The 20,367-nt window shown below is 38.8% G+C and overlaps 1 protein-coding gene across 15 annotated transcripts in view; it reads right to left on the bottom strand.

Annotated features, from left to right (window-relative positions):
* Nucleotides 1-20,367, bottom strand: part of CACNA1C (calcium voltage-gated channel subunit alpha1 C) — a 474,784-nt gene that overhangs the window by 143,020 nt on the left and 311,397 nt on the right. For 12 of the 15 annotated variants that reach the window (XM_042837682.1, XM_042837684.1, XM_042837669.1 and 9 more), the window contains exons 8-9: nt 8,079-8,182; nt 1,513-1,685 (exon numbers count right to left, since the gene is read on the bottom strand). In XM_042837682.1, coding sequence (XP_042693616.1) covers nt 1,513-1,685; nt 8,079-8,182 — 277 coding nt within the window. Of the gene's footprint in view, nt 1-1,512; nt 1,686-8,078; nt 8,183-8,556; nt 8,661-20,367 lie in introns of all 15 variants that reach the window. The other 3 variants (XM_042837670.1, XM_042837677.1, XM_042837678.1) reach the window with 1 other exon arrangement.

Here is a 20,367-nt window from a genome sequence, read left to right as displayed (position 1 = left end):
GGAGGAATTTACTTCCCATTGAAGTAAAGGGAAAGCCTCCTGGTGACTTCACTGACCCACCTTGTGACAACCAACTTCCCCACTCCAATGCCATATTGAGCATATCAAGCACTATCCATTACAGTGGTGTTATTTTCTTACTATTGAACTCTGTCTACAAGGAAATGAAATGGGATCACAGATATGATCTTCCCTACATTATATTCCACAGAAGAGCAAATTTTGGCCATGAGTAGTAACATAATCCTGATTACTCAGGTTAAATGATGAAAGTAAGCTGTAATTCCTATGAAGGCACCAACATAAAAGTAATCTATCCTGGGAAAGTCTGAGCAGGTGTCCCCAGAGACTCCCTCAAATCCAGACACTTAGCTATGAAGGGTATGACTTGATATTAATGACCCCTATAAGTTTTGGGGTTTTTTTTTTCTCCTTTTTTTTTTTCTTTTTCTGAAAATGTTATGACAACTATAGGGAGTAGTGCTCGTTCTCAAAAATCATAAGAATCTGATACAACTCTTCCTTTTTTTTGTGTAGGTTTAACTTTCCGGTGTCCAATCTTCCTGGACACATATGGCTTTGATCTGATCATGCCATGGATTTTGCTTATTTGGTAGTAAGAGAGCTATAGGAAAAGACTTCACGTCTTCTCTTCCAAACTCAAGCTGGGATAATGCAGATTTAAATAAGGAAAGCTAAATGTAGCGCCTGTCTCCATTAGCTGTGTAACTGCCTATAGGTTCAGACTGACATTTCCAAAGTATGTGACCTATGATGACAACTGCAAGATGTTTCTGAAGTGATTCAAATACTGCTAAAAGACAAGGTGGAATTAAAAGACAGAGTGAAGGTAGTTAAATGTAAGAAATCTTTGCTTTCTTCAAACTCATAATTCTAATAAGAGAGAATTGATGAATTCTCATTTTGTACAAACATATTCTCAGCTCCAAAACAGAAGAAAAAGAGGTAATTCCCTTGCAAGAAATGTCAGAAAGCTTAATTCCAGCCTGGCAAAAGCAAATGCAATTCCGCTGATTTCAATGGAGCCACAGATGGCCAACTTAATGTACAACAGGGTTGATCTGGCCCTTCTCCCATACTGTAGCATTGCTTTGCCTAGAAACCTTTGCTTTCAAAGTAATTAACCATGTGTCAACAGCCTGCAACACTGAACTGCAATTAAGTAAATGAATAGGAGACATGTATATTTTAAACCTTATCCCAGTAGCAAACTTATAACAGCAAGTATTGATCTTTTTTCTGTTTAATACTAGGTTCTAATGTCAGTACCACAGACAAGAATCTGAGGATCTGCAGAACAAAATCAATTATTTTACACATATTTCTCCCTCCCGCGTATTCCAGCATGTATTTCACTTGGATCACATACAAGCATAGTGAGAGCCTCAGGAAGAACTTGCTCTGCCCTATAGGCAATCTCAGCGCTGGAGCAGGTGGGCACAGGTTCCCTTGCTAAAAGCAGAGAAAGACGGACAGAAGAAAATTGCTTACTGTTTCGAGGCTTCTCCTCATCCATGCCTTCATCTTCATTTTCTGGGTCAATATCTTCTGCTTGAGTTATCCAGTCTAAATAGCCCTTCAAATCCTCTTCTAGCTGTTGCTTTTCCCGTAACTTTTGGAAATCTCCCCGAGCCTTAGCCTTCTCTCTTTCCTTGGAAAATTCCCTAGCAAGAGGGAGGAAGGAACAGGATGTGGGTGGAGGGAGAGGAAAAGATTGAAAAACAGTGAGTTAGATTGATTTCCATTAGAAAGTATCCATATCCTATGTAGTACACTCAGCCTTCCCTATTCTTTCAGAACAGACATGTGAAAGGAGTATCCTTGCTACATACATTTGTAATACAGTTGGAGTGACCACATTTTTACTAATGCTTAGGAGAACATAATTACCTTTTTTAATCTTCCATTCTCAACATTTGTTTGATAATTGAAATAAAACTCACACGTGGTGCTTATGTACAATATCATATACCTTCCAACATTCTTTAACACTTGATATTCTCCAACACTTATCCATAAATATCTACGTGAATAGCAGTCAACTCAATACAAGGATGAACTGTTTGACAATAATCTGACATCTGGAGAGTGAGACAATGGATCTAATTTTCAGCCAGGTCTCAATCTGTCCATAAGATTATAGGTATAATCACAACTAAATGACACTAATTGTAAGTGTAAGTAACGATACTCACAATTCTATACACAGTTAATTATGAGCAATTTCACCCATGGGAGTGGACACTCTATTTGAAAATTTAGATTTCAGTGTTTCATAGCATCTGATATTCAGGACTATTATTTGAAATGAAACTTATTTTTCAAATCTCGAGTTGGGTAGACAAACATAAGCAGTAATGGATTCTGCCAGACAGTGAAACAGAGTAGGCATCTGATTGCTTGATGGAAGACCACGGTTGGGAATATGGACTTAAAAGAGAGGGCAGAGCAACAAGAATTTAATGTTGCTTAGCTATGATCCATGATGTTTGCTTTGCATTCTTTACATCTGCTCTGCATTTTCTTTCTGTCTTTCAGATACATCTATACTCTTACTTTTTTTCTAGAAATGCCAATCTATCTCTATTTAAAGACTCTCCTGTGGATTCAAGCCAGGTTTTAATACCTGTATTTTAAAAAGGAAGCTTAATAATTGTAAAAAGTGCTAGACTGAAAGTACTTAAACAGTAAGCCTTATATCTGCTGAAGCAGATAACTACACAAGGTATATACAGCAGATAATACGGCCCACTATGTCTAAAAATGAGAGGAAAAGTCATTCTTTCAAATGGATTTTCCATTAGCCTCTCTGTTGATTGCTAGAGATAAGCAGAATTAGAGAAAAAAAAAAAAAAAAAAAAAAAGAAAAGAAAAGAAAAGCCTAATGCTTGTCTTTAGGCTGATTTCACCACGAAATAGGAAACTTATCACTAACTTTAGTGAGGTAATATTAGGTTTATGAAATCCCACCCAAAAATTAATGAGTGCCCCATGAATTGTCCTAAGTTTCCGGTAATGATGCTATAGTACTTCTCTCCTGTCTGGTCAAAACCCTTTGAAATATTTCCCTTCACTTCATTGTCTTTGGATCAGGTTTTTTTCATGTTATGAGCCGCTCAGGACACCAGCACTGCATCAGAATGAGAGTAAGAAGATGTCTTCATTTAAAGGCAAAGTATGTGACAAAAGAAGCCTGTGTGATCCTCACTCCTGTCACATTGCTTGCCACATGTCTCTTGCGACAGTGATAAAGAAGGTGGAAATGAGGAAGAGAATCAGTGGCTTCTTAGGCCCCAAAGTAGATCATAGCCAACCCTGGGACCAAACAGCTATCAGGCAGAAAAGCCTACTGCCAAGCGTGGCAAGAATGACCCCAACAACAATAACTCTAGAAAATATTTTTTAAAAATCTAATCAACACCAATTATTTTTTTGCTGCTTCAATAATATGTTTCTTCTGAGTCTCACACTGTAAATAATACAAATTAAGGAATTAACTCTTCAAAACAAAACAAACAACAAGAACAACAACAAAAAAACACTGAATGATCTATGCATTATTAAGTCAGTTTGAAAACTCAAATTCCAGTATTCTAATAGTTGGGTCATAAACTTGTATTTTGGAATTTTAACAAATAGGAGCACTTTTGAAAGGGATTGGATTCTCAACTCCAACTGAGAAGTACTTATGTTTATATGGATACAACTTGCAAGAGGCAGTTTAAAAAAAAACCCATTGTGTGGAAAATATCATGAAATGACACAGTTTGCAGAAAGTTATTCTTATGTGCACTGAACTGGGTCACATATTGGATACATCTCAGTTGAGTGCCTGCTTGGAACTTGCCAGCCCCATGCACTGTCTCTCTCAAGCAGGACTTGGGCTGGCAGAAGAGATGACTAAACTGAAGTGAGATTTTAGCAGCATGGTAGTATGCTCAATATCTGCATACAAATTAATTTGTTACTAGCTTTTTAATGGCACAACTGAAAATATTGTGATCCCTTACGCTAAGAGTTCATTTGTCTCTTTCCTCTGTACAACGTATAGTATTCCAATTTTCATATGATTCTCCAAAGAAGACAACTTATTTAAATTATCTCAATTTCTATGCTCTGCAAGCACTAGACTATTGAGAACAGGTGGCTCTGGAAATTGCTAATGCAATTCCAACCACTTCCCGTGTGGAATGCCAGCCTATACTTGGGCAAATGTAGTTTACAATCAAGAATTACTACCCATGGTCATTTACTATTCTATCTGAAATGAGTTGGTGACCTCAGTCCAGTTCCTATTGCAGGCAGGTGTGCACAGTACCTCTGCCACCATCACAGTTGGCAATAAATGTTCATTGTTTGCAGTTTCAGCGGGGAAGCCAAGCTTCCAAAAAGCCAATAAGCTTTCTGATAGAGGTGCTGTCTTGAGACTGGAGGTGGCCTTCTCAAAAAAAAAAAAAACAATATCATGTCAGAATAAGGTCAGCAGAGGTTAGCGGAACCACCAAATAATCTGTCTCTCTTCAGTGAATGAGACAACTTCTGTTCAGGAGTTGGTGAATATTGGTTTTACGAGTATTTGGTTTGCTTCACTTTCCTTTGCTTTTCTTAGAAAACTACAAGACACCTCTGTCAAAGGAAAAATCAAAAAGCAGAGCATTCTGGAGAGATATACAGTCTGAGGTTAGAGTGGGTAAAGGTCATAAATATAAATACCCAGCTCTGTAGGCTGTATAGGTGCAGAAGAAAATTTCTTTTGTCTATCCTGATGAGGAAAAAGATGTATTTTATGTCTATGTCTGATCTCAGCATGAATTCTCACATTAAAAGGTGTTGTGGAACAGCTGAATTCTAGAACTTCAAACCTCTTGCTTAGTGCAGAATAAGGCTTCGATCATTCATGGCCCATGCTGACAGGTACAACGAGGATCTAACCTGTTCTAGAATTAGATATGGATGTTGGTGGTCCTTGAGACCCCTTCCAACCCAACCCATTCTATGATTCTATGATTAGAAAGGGTTGGAAGAGGGGTTAGACTAGGAAGAGTCCTGAAAGGTCAAGAATATTGTTCCTGCTGCTCCAAGGAGGAGCTGCAAGCATAGACAGCCTCCTATCCACTCTAATCACTTCTTCAGCAGGAAGAAAATCAGAAACAGTCAGCCGGGCTTCCAGGATCCTCTCAAAGCAGAAGAAATGGCTGTTCTCTGGCCTTTAGTTTGCTTTAGGAAACTTATTGTTTGAACTGTGTCCTGGGATTTGGATCAATGATAAGCAAACTATGAAATAAATGTGAATTTGTATGCTTCCACATGAAAGTATAAAAGTTGAGCCCGCACTGTCATTTTTTCCATCACTAATCAACTGAAGCAAGTAACACAGAAGCAAATATCTCTGCTCTCAGAAGACCTCTAGCAGTAGTTTCCCCACTCTCAACAGTGCTGTGGACACCTTTTTTCTTGGCTTGAGAAGGTCAACTGCATGACCTGTTGGCTGGATATTTCCTTTGGAATACAAGAGTTTTAATGTATGCTCAGTCAAGACAGGAAGAGTATGATAGCTCTGTACATAAATACTCTGTCATACTATGTAGCTTAACATGTGATTAGTAAATTCACCAGAAGAATCATGAATGGGTGAAACACTGAGGAAAAATAAATTACAAATGAGATCTGCAGGCAGAATAGAACTCAGCATTTGATTTTGCAGGTGCAATCAAAGTGTCTTTGTGAGTACAATTAATTACACTTACGTATTCAGAAGCGATTAAATAAACCAAGCCAATCTGTCACTGATGAAGTCTACCTACACAACGTGCTTGTTAACATTCCTGATATAGATAAATGGGGATAAATCAGAGATGCTCAGAATGGATCTACAAAGATGCCCAGGAATATTGCTTTGTACCTACGCAGAACAGACAGGTGATCATCTACACAGAACAGACTAATAGCAAGTTTATTAAAAAAAGCTGAAGCTGCAAAGTGACGACACTTTGCAACTCAGCAGAATTTGGAACTGCATTAGGAAGTTAATTGTTTAAGAATTGCTTATTTAGCCCAAAGAAAATTTAGAACATTTCTGCCATCATTTTTTTCCTCTTCTTTTTCTTTTTTTCTTCATAGATGCAAATACTGAAGTTTCTTTTTACTTTTCTCCAGTTGGGAAAAAAAAAAAAAAAGAAAATTGCAGAAACAGTGCAGCTGTCATAATACTGTGAACACAGCCATGAAGAGTGACTCACAGCATAAACAAGGTGAACTTCATCTTTAATTTCAGTTCTCCCTGCAGACTGTTTTCATCTCTCACCACTAGCTGTGGTGGTCTAGCTGCAGTATCTCAGGAGATGGGGCATCCAGGTCCCAAAACACTTTCTTTGGTTGAAAAATGAAAGAGAGAGGAAATGTAATTTTCCACTATGTACACAAATCCAAGTGTCGGTAAATTGAATCAGCACTGCTTCAACAATATGCAGTCCTCAGGCTGGGCTCACAGGCACTGTTTATCCAATCAGATACTATATAATCTTTAACCACCATCTTACATGGTCCTTGAGTGCATCTCTGATATTATAGTCCGCTTACCCACTGTCAGGTCGGCATCCTCCTTTACTGCTGATCCTTACCTGCTGAGCAAAGTATCCATGTGGAGAGACAAGGAGCTTATGTTTTAAAATTGTACCTGGAATATTATTCTCCAGAAATTCAAATGCAGACTACTGCCTGACACTTTATTACTGGGGATTTTCTCCTCCATTCACTACTTGAAAACTCTTCAGTTTGTAGCAGCTGTCTTAGCTGCATGTAACCTTCAATGGAGTAATGAAGACAATAATAACCCCTCAAGTAGATCTGCTATTACCTGTCTCTTCCCAGAATGATCAAAGGAGAATCTTCTTCTCTAGTCCTACTACCACTCTTCCTATGCTTCTGTCACACTGAGAATGTAACACACATGAAGCATCAAGACCTCTCTCCTGTTCAGAGAAGATTTTGCCACTCTTTATGATCAAAGGACAGGAGATTTAAGGGCTGCCTGCTCAGACAAGTACTGGCTCTGACCAAATTCGCTTAGAGCTCACTGAAGGCAGAGAGGCATAATGCTAGAAACAATGAAGAAGAGGATGCATAAAAGTCCTCATGTCATAATTATCTATTTGCATGGAATGGCTGTAGGCATCCAGTCTTTCCCAAATATGGAATTTGATGCCTAAATCTGGGAGATCTTAAAAAAAATCTAGAGAGGAATGCTCACTGGCTTCAATCCTCTAATTAACTATCTCCCCAGGGGCAATAAAGTTTTTAACTACTGGGAGCAATATCAATTGTTTTTAATCAAATCTACCAAAATAATGCTTTGCAGTGAGGGTTATACTGCAGAACGAGATACAGCTAGATGTTTTAGGGATGTTTAAACACCAGAAAAAATTCTCCTGTTTCTCTGCTCCGTCTCAGAAAAGGTCAGAGGGAAATTATCTTTTCTCCCTGAATAATGCTGGGCTTGTAATCCACACAACAGAGAGGATGTGCTTATTAAAGAAGAAACGCATGCAAGGCACACTCCAGGGAAAAGTCTCCCATTAGGCTGTGCTGTAGAGATATTAAGCAATGTGAAAACTTCTCATGTGAGAAGACGTAATTTGGCAGGAATCTCATCCCACAACTGTGAAGGGATTTGTTTCATACTCTCATTCCTCCTTCAGTCCCAGTGACTCTTCCAAAGATTTTACTATAATCCCCTTAGTCCGTGGTGAACGACATGTTTAACAGGGGAACATAGTGTTGTCCTCTTCCCAAAGAGTATAGGTAGAGGTTTCAGGTAGAGGAATATGTTACAGACAGAGTTGTCTTGTATTTTTTTTTTTTAATAGTTTATTTTAAAATGCAGTTTCCAGATTAGGAAGGCCATGTTTTGCCATTTGCACAGCAATAGCCCAGGTCTTCTACTAAAATTCCAGAGATCAACCTGCCATTGTCTGTTGTTTTGATAACAACAGAGTAAGAATAAAAATACAATTTTTTAAAAATAAACAGTAATAAAACATTTTCCTGGTACTGCTTACCCGCTAAGTACACCGAGAACCAAGTTAAGTACAAAAAATGACCCTATGATGATTAGTGTAACAAAATAGATCCAGGGCCAGTCCCTTCCTATGGCATCATTGACCTGGAAGAGTGGAATGATAATTAGTGAGACAAGCTCAGTGTCTGAGCACTGCAAGGCTCCAGCCAAAGAGATCCCAAGTCACCAGCAGTAAGATTTTCAATAATCGATTTTCTGGAAATTTATGGAAGGGCAGTAGTAGTGATTTTGGAAGTCCCGATATTGAATTTCTGCCAGAGAAACACACCTCTTTTGTTACCTGTATTGTTATTTGCAAAGTTTAAATATTTAGCCAAGATTTTTGAGGGCTGATGTGAAAGCTTCCTTGGATTCAGATTTTTAATCCATCCAAAAGAATCCTGGTGACAGGGAAGAACCCTTCTTATGGAGTCTTGCCCTGTAGCATTGGAAAAAGGACACCAAAACTGTCAGCTTACCCGCTCAACACACCAAGTACCAGATTTAGAACGAAAAAGGATCCAAAGATGACCAGACTGACAAAATACACCCATGGTAACTCATAGCCCATAGCGTCCTGCATCTGGAAAGATGAAGGAAAGTTAGAAGACAGAGAGGGAAAGCAGAAATGAATAAGCAAAGGAACAGATAGAAAGGTTTGTAAATAGAGCCTGTGGTTGATTTACACATGATCATAGCAAGTGTTTCTGTATGTTCTTTCTGGTGCAACCTTTCCTTTGATTGCTTTTTTCTTCTGGCTGTTTCCTTACAGGCAATGATTAATATAGGCTGATGTCTAGTATGATTGAAGTTGTAGACTATCACTTTCTGGAATTTACCCAGAGCACCGCATGGGCCCAACTGACAACCTCTGAGCTTCTAACTTCTGTGCATATGTTTTCTGCCCATGACAATACTGTTAATTTTTGCTAAGCATTGCGTGAGTGTGTTATCAGATCACATTTTTTCCCATCTGTAGCACAGGTATGCACACTTTAGAGAGAAGCACATGGTAACTGTGGATAAATATTGATCCTTCCCTGGCAACAATTGTGTAATCTTTACAGTTTGCCACAATCAGAGTAGTAGCTGTATGCTTTTGAGTAAAGTCCTTCCAAGGCCCAACGTGTTCTAACCTGGTCAAATGTTTTCTAAAGTTTTCTTGCAAACTTTCTTTGATTCATGAATACCTCTTTCAAAATCTGACTACTACACAACTGAGTACTCAAAAAATTTGAGACTGTACATTAAATGGTGTGAACATAAATATAGTTTTAATACTACTACAAGCATCTGCAAATGAAGCAGGAAGATTGTTATTTTAGTACTTGGACCTGTATTATGTGTAGAGCAACTCTAGCACGTAAGATACTTATGCTAAAAGCATGTAGTGTATAAACATCATTTTATCTTGAAGTCTCCTCTGAAGTTCAAAATTTTGGAAAGTTGCTAGATACCTTCACAGAACCGCATTTTCATGATGGTATCAAAACAACAGAGCCCCTTCTTCTTTACTTTTCATAAATGCTTATCTCCTGAGTCAGAAATAGCATCATTAGAGAAACAGATGGCACTTAACATATTTAGTAGCACTAAAATGATTTCTGAACTTAAATTGCAAACTTTAAAGTACCTAAACAGCTTAAAAAAATATAGGTTCTTTTGTTCTCATGTGTTTAAAAGTTTTATCATGATTTGTACTCTCCTTCTAGGAAAATGCTCTCTCCTTTGCAACCTAAGCATTTGTTGTGATCACAGAAGAAATATTCTTCCATACATGGGCACTGAGACACACATTAGGGAGGCAATCTGACTCAAGATTCATAACAATTCAGGAAAAGGATTTCAGACCTTCAGTAAGACAAGGCAGGAGAGTAACACTAATATAATCAGTTCTTTGTGGGTGGAAGTTCATCATTCATTTTCCTTTTAAAGTACAGTCACTAAAGTCCTCGTCTGGCAACAGTCCACAGTCAATGGGCCAATCTAAACTCCATCTCAGGGCTCCCTCAGCTGCAACTTAACTGAAGGAAACTCATTAAAACATAGCCTCAAAATCTGTCTCTGTGGAAAGAGATCATCATCTCCTTCTTCAGAGGATTAATAGATTTGTGGTCAGAACACCTCCTTTCAGAAGTCTAGGTGTCTTTCTAACACTAAGCATATTACCCAGTTTCCCTTTGAATACTTTTGTACAATTGCTCAGTTAGTTTGGAAGTATCACTAACTATTCCTTATGCTTGCAAGCCACTTTTCATCACACTTAACCAAAAAGTAGACACCTCTGTCGTGACACACAGCAATGCCTCAAAGAGAACAAAATACCATGGTACAACTTAGAAACAAATATTCACCCAAAATTGAAACACAGCAATGCCTTAAGAGAGCATAACACCATGGTACAAACATTCACCCAAAATCACAGCAGAGAAATCATACAGGTAAAATGTAAGCACCTAATCTGGACTTAGGTCAAGAAATGAGACTTAACATCCTCTTCCTTCTACCAAGAATGCCACACAAACAACAGTTATGAATGACTTAGAAATTGTCATAAGAATTTACACAGTCACAATGATGATTTGACTACTCTTTAATTATGATGGATGGCGATAAAAAAGCCTCAGCTATGTGGCATTTATCTCTTTCCTTCAGCTGGAAAAGTCAGCTGGAAAAATACAACTTCTCAAAGCTGTGATTTGACTGAATCCTAAATAACAAATACCAGAATTTCTGGTACAGAATGGAAGGGCTTGTCCCTTTGTACTACTCCAGCATGAAGAAATTTCCAGATGGCAAGAAGCTTCCTTTGCAACCTATAACGTATATAGCTACAGTATAGCGTACTCTGGCTATTGCCACTGCCTGCACAGCTGCATGTTTATATCAGCTAGCATTGGTACAAATTAGTCTTGAAAAGCAAATCTGTGTCCTAGTATAGTAGAGCATTTTGGACTTCTCAAACGGAACAGTTACGGAGTCTGTTTTTCACCTCCTTTTTACTGACCAGCCATGACAGATAAGCTAAGAGGCAGAGACAGTGGTATCTTAGAGAAACCACCAGTATTTGGCAGACTGTTGTGTATTTACTGTCTCTTACTTGCTGGACTCCATATGTTGGATGCTCTCACATCTTATTTTTTACAGCAGAAGGTGAGATCATTCCATATAATGTGATACTGAGACACAGGTGGTAGGAATTGATACACTGATATGTTATCAGGTATTTGGTAAGTCAATAATAATCTTCGACATTGTGACAATGCACTGTAAGTTTACTATTTCCTCTAGAAAAGCTTCTCCAAAAGAAATGAAGAGATGTAAGCTGCTTGGAAGAAGTTGGGGGAAAAAGGAACACATTTACTGAAAATAGTAACATATCAACATTTAAGAAACATTAAATTCTTGGCTAAGATTGTATCATTCCAGATACCTGGAAATACTTCCTCTGAAGTGGAACCATCCTAGAAATCCATGATAGACATCCCTCAAATAAACAATGCTTCCATTCAGTTACCATGAAAAACCTCGCATCTGTGTTTGATTAAAAATGCTTTCTGGAGACATATCATAATTCTGTAAATACATAGTTATTAATCACATGTGTATGTGTACACGTGTCCTTTTGACTGCAGCTGGAGGCTTTCATGGCAAACATAACATAGGTGATACAGTTGATTTTTCCTAATTATGCTGCTGAAATGGAGAAACTGCACAAGGTAAGGCTGAGATTAGAAGGAGATTTGTCATTTACACACTAATGAGTGCAGAAGATCAGGTTTGCAGAATATTTTTTTGAGTTTTCTTGTTTACAATCAACAGAAAAGGGATCTCTTACAAGTTACCTCTAGGGCAGACTGCACAAGCATTGATACACAGCTTAGCTGTTTGGTCACTGAGTGCTCTTTTTCTCTGTTTACTTCTCACTGGGGTGTTTACTATTAGCCATATGAATCACAAGAGAAAAAATGGATCATCTACATTGACAGGTCTGAACAAAGGCTATCCGCCAGTATAGGTCTAAATGCCAATATTCCAGCTACAGTATTCAAGGTAATTGCAATCTGGTGTGAACTTCAGCATGTGTGGGACAATTCCTAAGTTAGCTGGAAGCACTGCATTGGTGTAAATCTACAGACGGTCATTTATAGCAGTAAGTCTGATAAGTTAAACTGTTTGACCTTTTACAACTCACTTCTCCATCTTTATATCTCACTTCTGTCAACAGTAAGAAAGTTGATATAATTCTGAATGCTGATGTGTCACCCCTCAGAGGCACCTCAGAGATTAGGGTCACAGATTCCTTCTCTTGATTCACTACATGCCCCCTCTAGAACTGTGGGGACATCATTTTGGCTTACTATGTTTCAGATTTCTACTCTACAAAGTGTGTTACTGCCTTGCCTCACTGGGTACTGTACAACAAAATTTCTTCATGTCAGCATTTAGGTGCAGAAGTTGACTGGCCTTGGTGTTACAGAAGCTGAATTAGGCTGAAACTCTGTCCCCTCAAGGAAGAAGTTTGCAAAAGAGACTCCTTACTTACCATATGGCCTCTGGAGAACCCAGCTTAGTCCCTCAGGCCAGAATTATTTAGCTTTGCTCTGATCTCACACTGATGGGATTGGGATGAGAACCAGATTGCTGCAGTATACCTACTTTCTGGAACTGAAAGCAACAGGAGGTGTTTTTTCTCTAAATGGTAGCTATGACTTCCCTCTAACATCAACATTGTTTTGGCTAGTTTTTCTGTTTTGTAATGACAGCAAGGTCTATTATGGTCATTAATAATAGGTGTCAGATCTCAGCATAAATAAATGGAGCAACTGTCTGGCCATCCATGACACCTGTAATAAGAGGACACAGATTTACAGCCCCTGGAGACAAGATTTTGTCCTATTTTCTAAACAAGAACCAGAATTAAGGAGATTTTTACCTGCCATATGATCTCTATTTTGATCTCCATTGATATCTCTATATTGATCTCTATTTTGGCTTTGATCTCTATTAGGCTAAAATATCTTTCTGGGGAATCACGGAATAATAGAATGGCTTGGATTGGAAGAGACCTTAAAGATCATCCCAGTTCCAACCCCCTGCCATGGGCAAGGCTGCCACCCACCAGCTCAGGCTGTCCAAGGCCTCATCCAACCTGGCCTTCAACACCTTCATGGATGGGGCATCCACAAATCCACAGGGCTGCCTGTGCCAGGGCCTCACCACCCACTGAGTAAAGGATTTCCACCTAACATCTAAACTGAATCTCTAAATTTTAGCTTAAAACCCATTCCCTTTCCTCCTACCACTATCAGATCTTGTAAAAAGTCAGTCTCCCTTCTATTTATAAGCTTCTTTTCAGTACTGGAAGTCCACAATGAGGTTTCCTTGGATCGTTCTTTTCTCCTTGATAAACAAGCTCAACTCCTTCAACCAGTCTTTGTAGGGGAGGTTGTCCAGACCTCTGGTAATCTTTGTGGCCCTCCTCTATACCCACTCCAACAGCTCCATGCCTTTCTCATGCTGAGAGCCCGAGACCTGGACACAGAATTCCAGATGGAGCATCGCAAGGGCAAAGCAAAGGGAGAAAATTACCCCCCTCTTCTTGCTGGTCACTCCTCTTTTGATGCACTCTCAGATACTGTTGGCCTTCCATATGGCTCACATCAAGCTTCTGCACCAGAACTCCCAAATACTTCTCTGCAGGCCTGCTCTCAGTGAGTTCTCCCAGTCTGTACACATTTCTGAGACTGCTGTGACCCAAGTGCAACACCTTGCACTTCACTTTTTTGAATCTCATTAAGTTCTTGTAGAACCACTTTTCAAGTTTGTCCATGTCTCTCTGGATCGCATCTCTTCCTTCTATTGTGTCAACTGCACCACTCAGCTTGGTGTCATCAGCAAACTTGCTGAGCGTATGCTCAATCCCACTGTCTACATCATAGATAAAGATGTTGAAGAGCAATGACCCCAGGTCTGATTCTTGGGGGACACCACTCATCATCACCCTCCTCCTGGATGTAGACTCATTGACTACACCCTCTGGCTGTAACCATCTAACGAATTCCTTATCCACTGACTAGTTTTCTCTTCAAAACTTTCCAATTTAGAGATGAAAACATTATGTGGGACTATATCAAAGGTCTTGCATGTATTCAGATAGATGACATTAATCGCTCTTCCTTTGTCTACTGAAACCGTCCATCCATTATAGAAGGATATCAGATTTGTCAGGCAAGATCTGCCCTTAGTTAAGCTCTGCTGGCTGTCTTGGATCACCTCCTTGTCTTGCATATACCTTAACATAATTTTGAGGATCTGATCCATGATCTTCCGAGCACAAAGTTGAGGCTCACCTCATTAGCCTTAGTTCCCTGAGTCTTTCTTCCTTTCTTAAAAATGGGAATGATGTTTCTCTTTTTCCAGTCACCAGGGACTTCACCCAACTTTCAAATGACCTCTCAAACTTCCATGACCTTTCAAATATGATGGAGAGTGGCTTGGTAATTACATCAGCCAGTTCTTTTGGGACTGGGATGCATCTCATTGGCCCCTTAGTCTTGTACACATTCAGTCTCATTAGGCAGTCTTGAACTTGCTCTTTGCTTACATCACAAGGGATTTTGCTCCCCTGACCCCTGCATGGAGGTTTAGGGATGCAAGAGACATGGGAAACCTGACTGCCGAGAAGACTGTGGCAAATAACTTACTGAGTATCTTAGCCTCCTGTGCATCTGTTGAAATCAATTCTCTCTTCTCATTTATCAGGGGGGTACGTACTCTTTGTCTTTTCTGATGAATGGACCTGTAGAACCCACTTCTTAACCGCATCTTGTTGTTTTTCTCACTCCTTGTCAAGTTCAGTTCTGTTGGTGCCTTGGCTTTCCTAATCCCATCTCCACATGCTCAGACAGCATTCCTGTTTCTTCTCAGGCTACACATCCCTACTTCGACCATCTGTACAATTCCTTCTTATTTGCTCAGTTTAACCAGCACGTCCTTTCTCAGGAATGTCAGTTTTCTGCCATCACTGCTTGATTTCTTCTGCTGGGTGTTGGAGAACTCTTGTGCCCACAGAAAGGAGTTCTTAAAGAGCTGCCAGCTCCTCAGTTCCTGTGTCCTTAAGGACAGTTTCCCAGGGAATCCCATTCAATAATTCCTTACACAGAGGGAACTTTGTACCTAAAGTTCAGGGTCCTGGCTCTGCTCTTTGCAAGGCCCATGTTCCTTCAGATCACAAACTCAACCACAGCATAGTTGCTACAGCCCAGACTGCTGATTAAAGAGGTTAAGATAGTATCTTAACCTCTTTAATCATCTCCTCTGCATTGGTGAGCACCAGGTCCAGCAACCCTTCACCTCTGCTGGTTTGTTTAATATCCAGATGAGGAAGTTATCCTCAGTAGACTCCAGGAGTCTCCTGGATTGCTTGCAGCCCACCATGTTGCCTTGCCAGCAGATATCTTTGTGACTGAAATCCCCCAGTGCACTAATTGTAACACATAGCTCTTGTTTCCAAATGTACTTGGACTCAGTTCTTTCTCTCTGGACAAAGCAAATAATTTCACTATGAACAACTTCACTACACACAGACTAAGGGAATCAGATTCTATTACTTTTTTCAAAACTTTTTTTCCTCTTGGAAGTCAAAGAAACTGCTCTGCATCAGGATGAAAAGAGGGTATTTAAACATATTTTGAGAAGGTCTGGTGGACGTTGTTTACTGTGGAAATGCTCCTCCTTTCCAAGCACCCTTAATTACTAAGACCTTAGAGCTGCAACCTATAACTGAAGGCAGATAATCTACTGGTAACACCAGGATTTTTAATTTTGTAGTTTCATAATCAGAATTACAACCAACAGTTGTGGTAGAGGCCAAGGAATGGAAAGTCTATTTACAAATACACTTTAATGCTTATGTCTCACAGTTCTTCAGAACTAGGTGAAGACTTATTATTGGAGCCACAGAAGACATGTATATTCTGGTTGTTTAGAGTTATATTGTTTTTAGGGAAAATAGTCAGGCACATTTTGCAAGTATGTCATTCATTACAACAACATCATAGTTCAAAGATAATGTTAGAGGTATATTATCTATTAACACAATAGTTCAGCATCAGCAGGCACATACAAGACATCTTTCATCCAGTTAATGGGAGGGAAAGACACAATTCATTAAATTCTGCTGACTTTGCAATTCACACACCCACACCTCTACATTTTGTGCAAGATGCCTTTGAAAACAACTGACAAACTCAAGCTACAGAAAAAGTTTAATCCATCACAGAAGGACAGTTGTCACTGGAAAGCAGCAAGCCACACATGCTGAATGGACAACTGAAGAAAAATCTGAAGTTTGTCTTGTTCTGTGCACAATGCTGGAGAGCAGAAACTTAAAAGAAAGCAAATTAGCTAGGGTACCAAGGTTAGCTTTCTATTTCTTGAGTAAATTGCTAATTGATTTTTAATGACTGTAGAAATTTATGATTGCCTTTTATAAATATAAATGATTCAAGTATTCTATAATGAAGTGTATAACCTTTTACAGAGTGACATTAAAGTACTCGATAAAATTAAAGCACAGCAAATTTGGAATTTTGGGCTAAAAATTACTTGTTTTTTAATTTTTTAAAATCTTTTTTTCCTTTGCAGTCTACGATGAATTTGTGCAATCCACTGCCTTAGGAGATTATCTAGCCAAATGTGATGGTTATGGCCAATAGCAAGATCTCTATCTGAAACCAAATCTTGCTTGTAACCATGTAGGAAAAGAAAATTGGAGAATATGTGGAGAAAGAGGTAGCATAAATAAGAAGGGGCACAGGCAACACTTTGCTGTCTACTAAAATAGCTTCTGGCTTGAAGCTTTCATTTTGAAGTTTCAGATTCTGAGTCTGCTGATGTGTTTGGAGCCTGAATGTTGTAAGGCTGCTGCCTAGCTTGTCAGTAAAAATGTAAATAAAGCACATTTTTGCTTGAGAAATCCCTGTCTGGCTTCTACATACACCTCAAGTGATTCTATTCGTAGTGCATGTCCATCTGACTCTACCGTTCACAGAGGGAACAAAAGGATCATATTTAACCATCACGTCTTTAAAGACAGATCTAGATTTATTGCATTATTATCGTAAGGATGAATATTCCACCTTGCAGATCCTTCAGTATTTGAAATGTGATTAGTTGTCTTCACTTGGTTGGTATTTTATCTAGTACTCATGTAGGTGCATATTTTAAAGCATATGAGTAATTCCATTGAAGCCAATAGTCAATACTATTGTTACCAGTAAAAATAAACTGAAATGCACAAGTGCTCCGCTTGAATGGGATAGGGTACAGGACTGGGAGAAATATATGATAAGGACCACATTTTCTGAAATCTCTTGGAAAAAAGCTCTGTAAAATTAGAAGTTTTGCGTACATAGTGACTAAGACATGACAAAATCATTGGTTGAAACAAAATGTTTTAAGCATTTCAGTCTAGACAATCAAGTGCATCATGAGAAGCATTATCATTTATCTTGACAACCTGAAATACTTTCAGCCTTACTGAGCCTTTAAGACAAGTAGAATTGGGAATTGAATGTCTCAGAGCTGACTCAAGGCAAAAGGAGCAAGAAGGGAGGTGAAAAATACAAAACCCCAATTCTCAAATAAGCAAAAACACACTAAGAATACTAATAAAAAAAACCCCCAAAAACCAAACAAACAAACAAAAAAACACAACTAGACCTACTTTTATGGACTTGGGAACAATATAATAAAATTTATTCCAAAAATACAAGCAAAGGACTCCAGATGCTTTTGCTTCTATTCTGGATAGAATTTCTTTCTAAAAACTGACATCCTAGTTGTCTTAAAGGGACTCTAACCCTCAGTTGCTCTTTAAAACTGTTCTGAAATGTTCTATATTTTGTTGCTGGCACTGTCGGATGGATGCAAAGGAGAGACTGGCATGTTTGCTCCAGCCTCAGTCTGATGACACTCAAAGGAAGGAGAAGCACTTGATCATTTGCTCCTGTTAAAAATTATTTGTTTTGACTATTATGTTTGTTTTAAGTAGTTTTGGGAAAAGCAAAATTTAAGGTCAGTTGCAATCTCCAAGCACTTGTTTTTAAAGCTTTTCATAGTTACTGTCTAACCTCAATCACAGAATTTCGGAAATTGTGTATGTGCATATGGACAGCTAGAACTTTCTATCACAGTATCCTCAAGACAAGGGCAAGACAGAGCTGGGGGAAGGCAATTGCACAGGGATCATAAAACAGAGAAAAGAATGCTTTATCCAAGTTACTCTGATATATTGTCTCTGTAGGATGAAAACAAAATAATCTATTTAGGAAATTAGGAAATACGAAAGAGTCATCATGCCTGGACAGTGGGAAGAATAAGACATAGTCCAAGATTCCCATGTGCACCTTGGTACCTCAGTTGTTCCGTATGTTGTGTAGAGATGGAATGAGAAAACTGAAATTCCACTCTGAACTAGAAATATCAGCAGTTTGACTAGAATTCACTGCTGGAGCTGAATAAAGGCATTTACTGAGAGGACTGCATTGATGGAGACAATGGAAACATCAAGGGAAGTGATTGACTTGCAATTGAGAACTTGTGAGAAAGAATCAAAGGAACTGCAGCAATGGAAGATGAGTCCAGAAGAAAGGAGAGGGAAGCAGACAGAGTCTGCAGAGGTTCCCTCTTCAACTCTGTTAACATAGGTTACGCCAAATCTGATTTATATGTCCTCACCCCAGAACATTAATCCAGGAGATCTGATCCAGAGTCTGCTCTGATCCATGAAAATATTAATTCCCCATTTATTTTAGAAAAACTTTGGATAACATTATTATTTTCATTGCTATATTGCCTAATTTCCCTGATAAGAAGTGGAAGTATCCAGAACTGACCAAACTTCCCACACAGCTCTATGAAGAAGTGAAAGCAATGCCAGGCTGAAACTCGAAGCCACAAAAGCACACACTCCTGTAAAAAATATGACCTGATTGGCTTGAAATTCGTAGTGAGACTGTAATAGCAGGAATTTTGCAGAATGGCCCTTCCAGGCTGCTGCAGTTTGTGCAAGAATGAGGCCAGAGCGGAGATCTTTAAACACTGCCTTATAACTGTAGCTGCTAGATGGTAGATAAACTGAAAACATGTAGAATGGACATTTGAGATTGTCTGGAATTATACAGTCACAGTGGAATGGCATTTTGTTGTTATATGAACTCCTATTAATGAAGAAAACACAAAAGACATTAAGAAACCTTTGCTTTTTGTTCCATACAATATGCAGGAAGTGTATTGTTACCGACAGAATTTGCCAAGCTTATTTCTTTATAACCTCACAGAGCTACGTATTCATCACCCATCAAATATTGGCCCCACCTTTGCATAGATGTACGTCCTTTTGTAGCTGGAAAGTCTGTATAAAGTCTGAGACATAGATGTATAAAACAATTTTTAATCATCTAGCCCCACGTTACCAGTATAGTATACTGATACTGAGTCCTTCCACCATGTTTTTTAGCCTCCAACGCATAGCTACTGGACTTCACAATATTATTTCATTCTTTGGTATGTTTCTATCTTCATATTTCTTCTGTTTATGGTTTGGGTGTACATTGTTTTTTTGCAGTTGGCTGCTCTTTAACAGACTGAGCTATTATGGGAAAGATGAGGTCCCTGACTGAGCCTAGGAAGAGAATTAAAATTTGCATTCAAATACCAGCAGGTCAAAATGTCTGTGGCACACAGTGATTGAGCTGAACTTTTTCCATCACAAGCTATTTCTTCTCAAAATGCTCTCTGATCCCAGTTATATGGCACAGTACTTTGTGCTTGCAGAAGAGGTAGAGGAAATATTGGCTTCAGTGTGTTTACTGCTGTCTTAAATCTGTAATTTTAAACAGCCTTCACAGAAGTCTACAGTCCAACTTCAACTGGTGCTGAAGGTCGCTGGCGTTTGACTTCACATTTTTCATTTCCAAACAGATAAATGAAGATCAGCTCCCCCTCAATTTGAAGTAAACAACACTGTTGCTTAGTTTTGTTTTCACAGATTTGCAAGATTTAGTAGCACCAATAATGCTCCAAATAGATGTGGATTACCATAGCAAATCAACTGCTTGAGAAGCAGATTTTGCTGATATAACACTAATACATTAAGTGTTGTTAAGACAAGTACAACTGGGAAATTTTTGTAGGCAAATAAAATAAGGGAGGAAAACCAGAAATAATCAGGAAGCTACCATTTATATCTCTTCCTATCTTCATCTAGCTTTTTTTTTTTTTTT

This window comes from Centrocercus urophasianus, unplaced genomic scaffold, assembly GCF_019232065.1.
Source record: "Centrocercus urophasianus isolate 14NV4802_14NV808 unplaced genomic scaffold, USGS_Curo_1.0 seq_73, whole genome shotgun sequence".
In the NCBI taxonomy this organism is placed as follows: domain Eukaryota; kingdom Metazoa; phylum Chordata; class Aves; order Galliformes; family Phasianidae; genus Centrocercus; species Centrocercus urophasianus.
The sequence above is the reverse complement of the archived record's forward strand: the minus strand, read 5'-3'. Positions and strand labels throughout refer to the sequence as shown.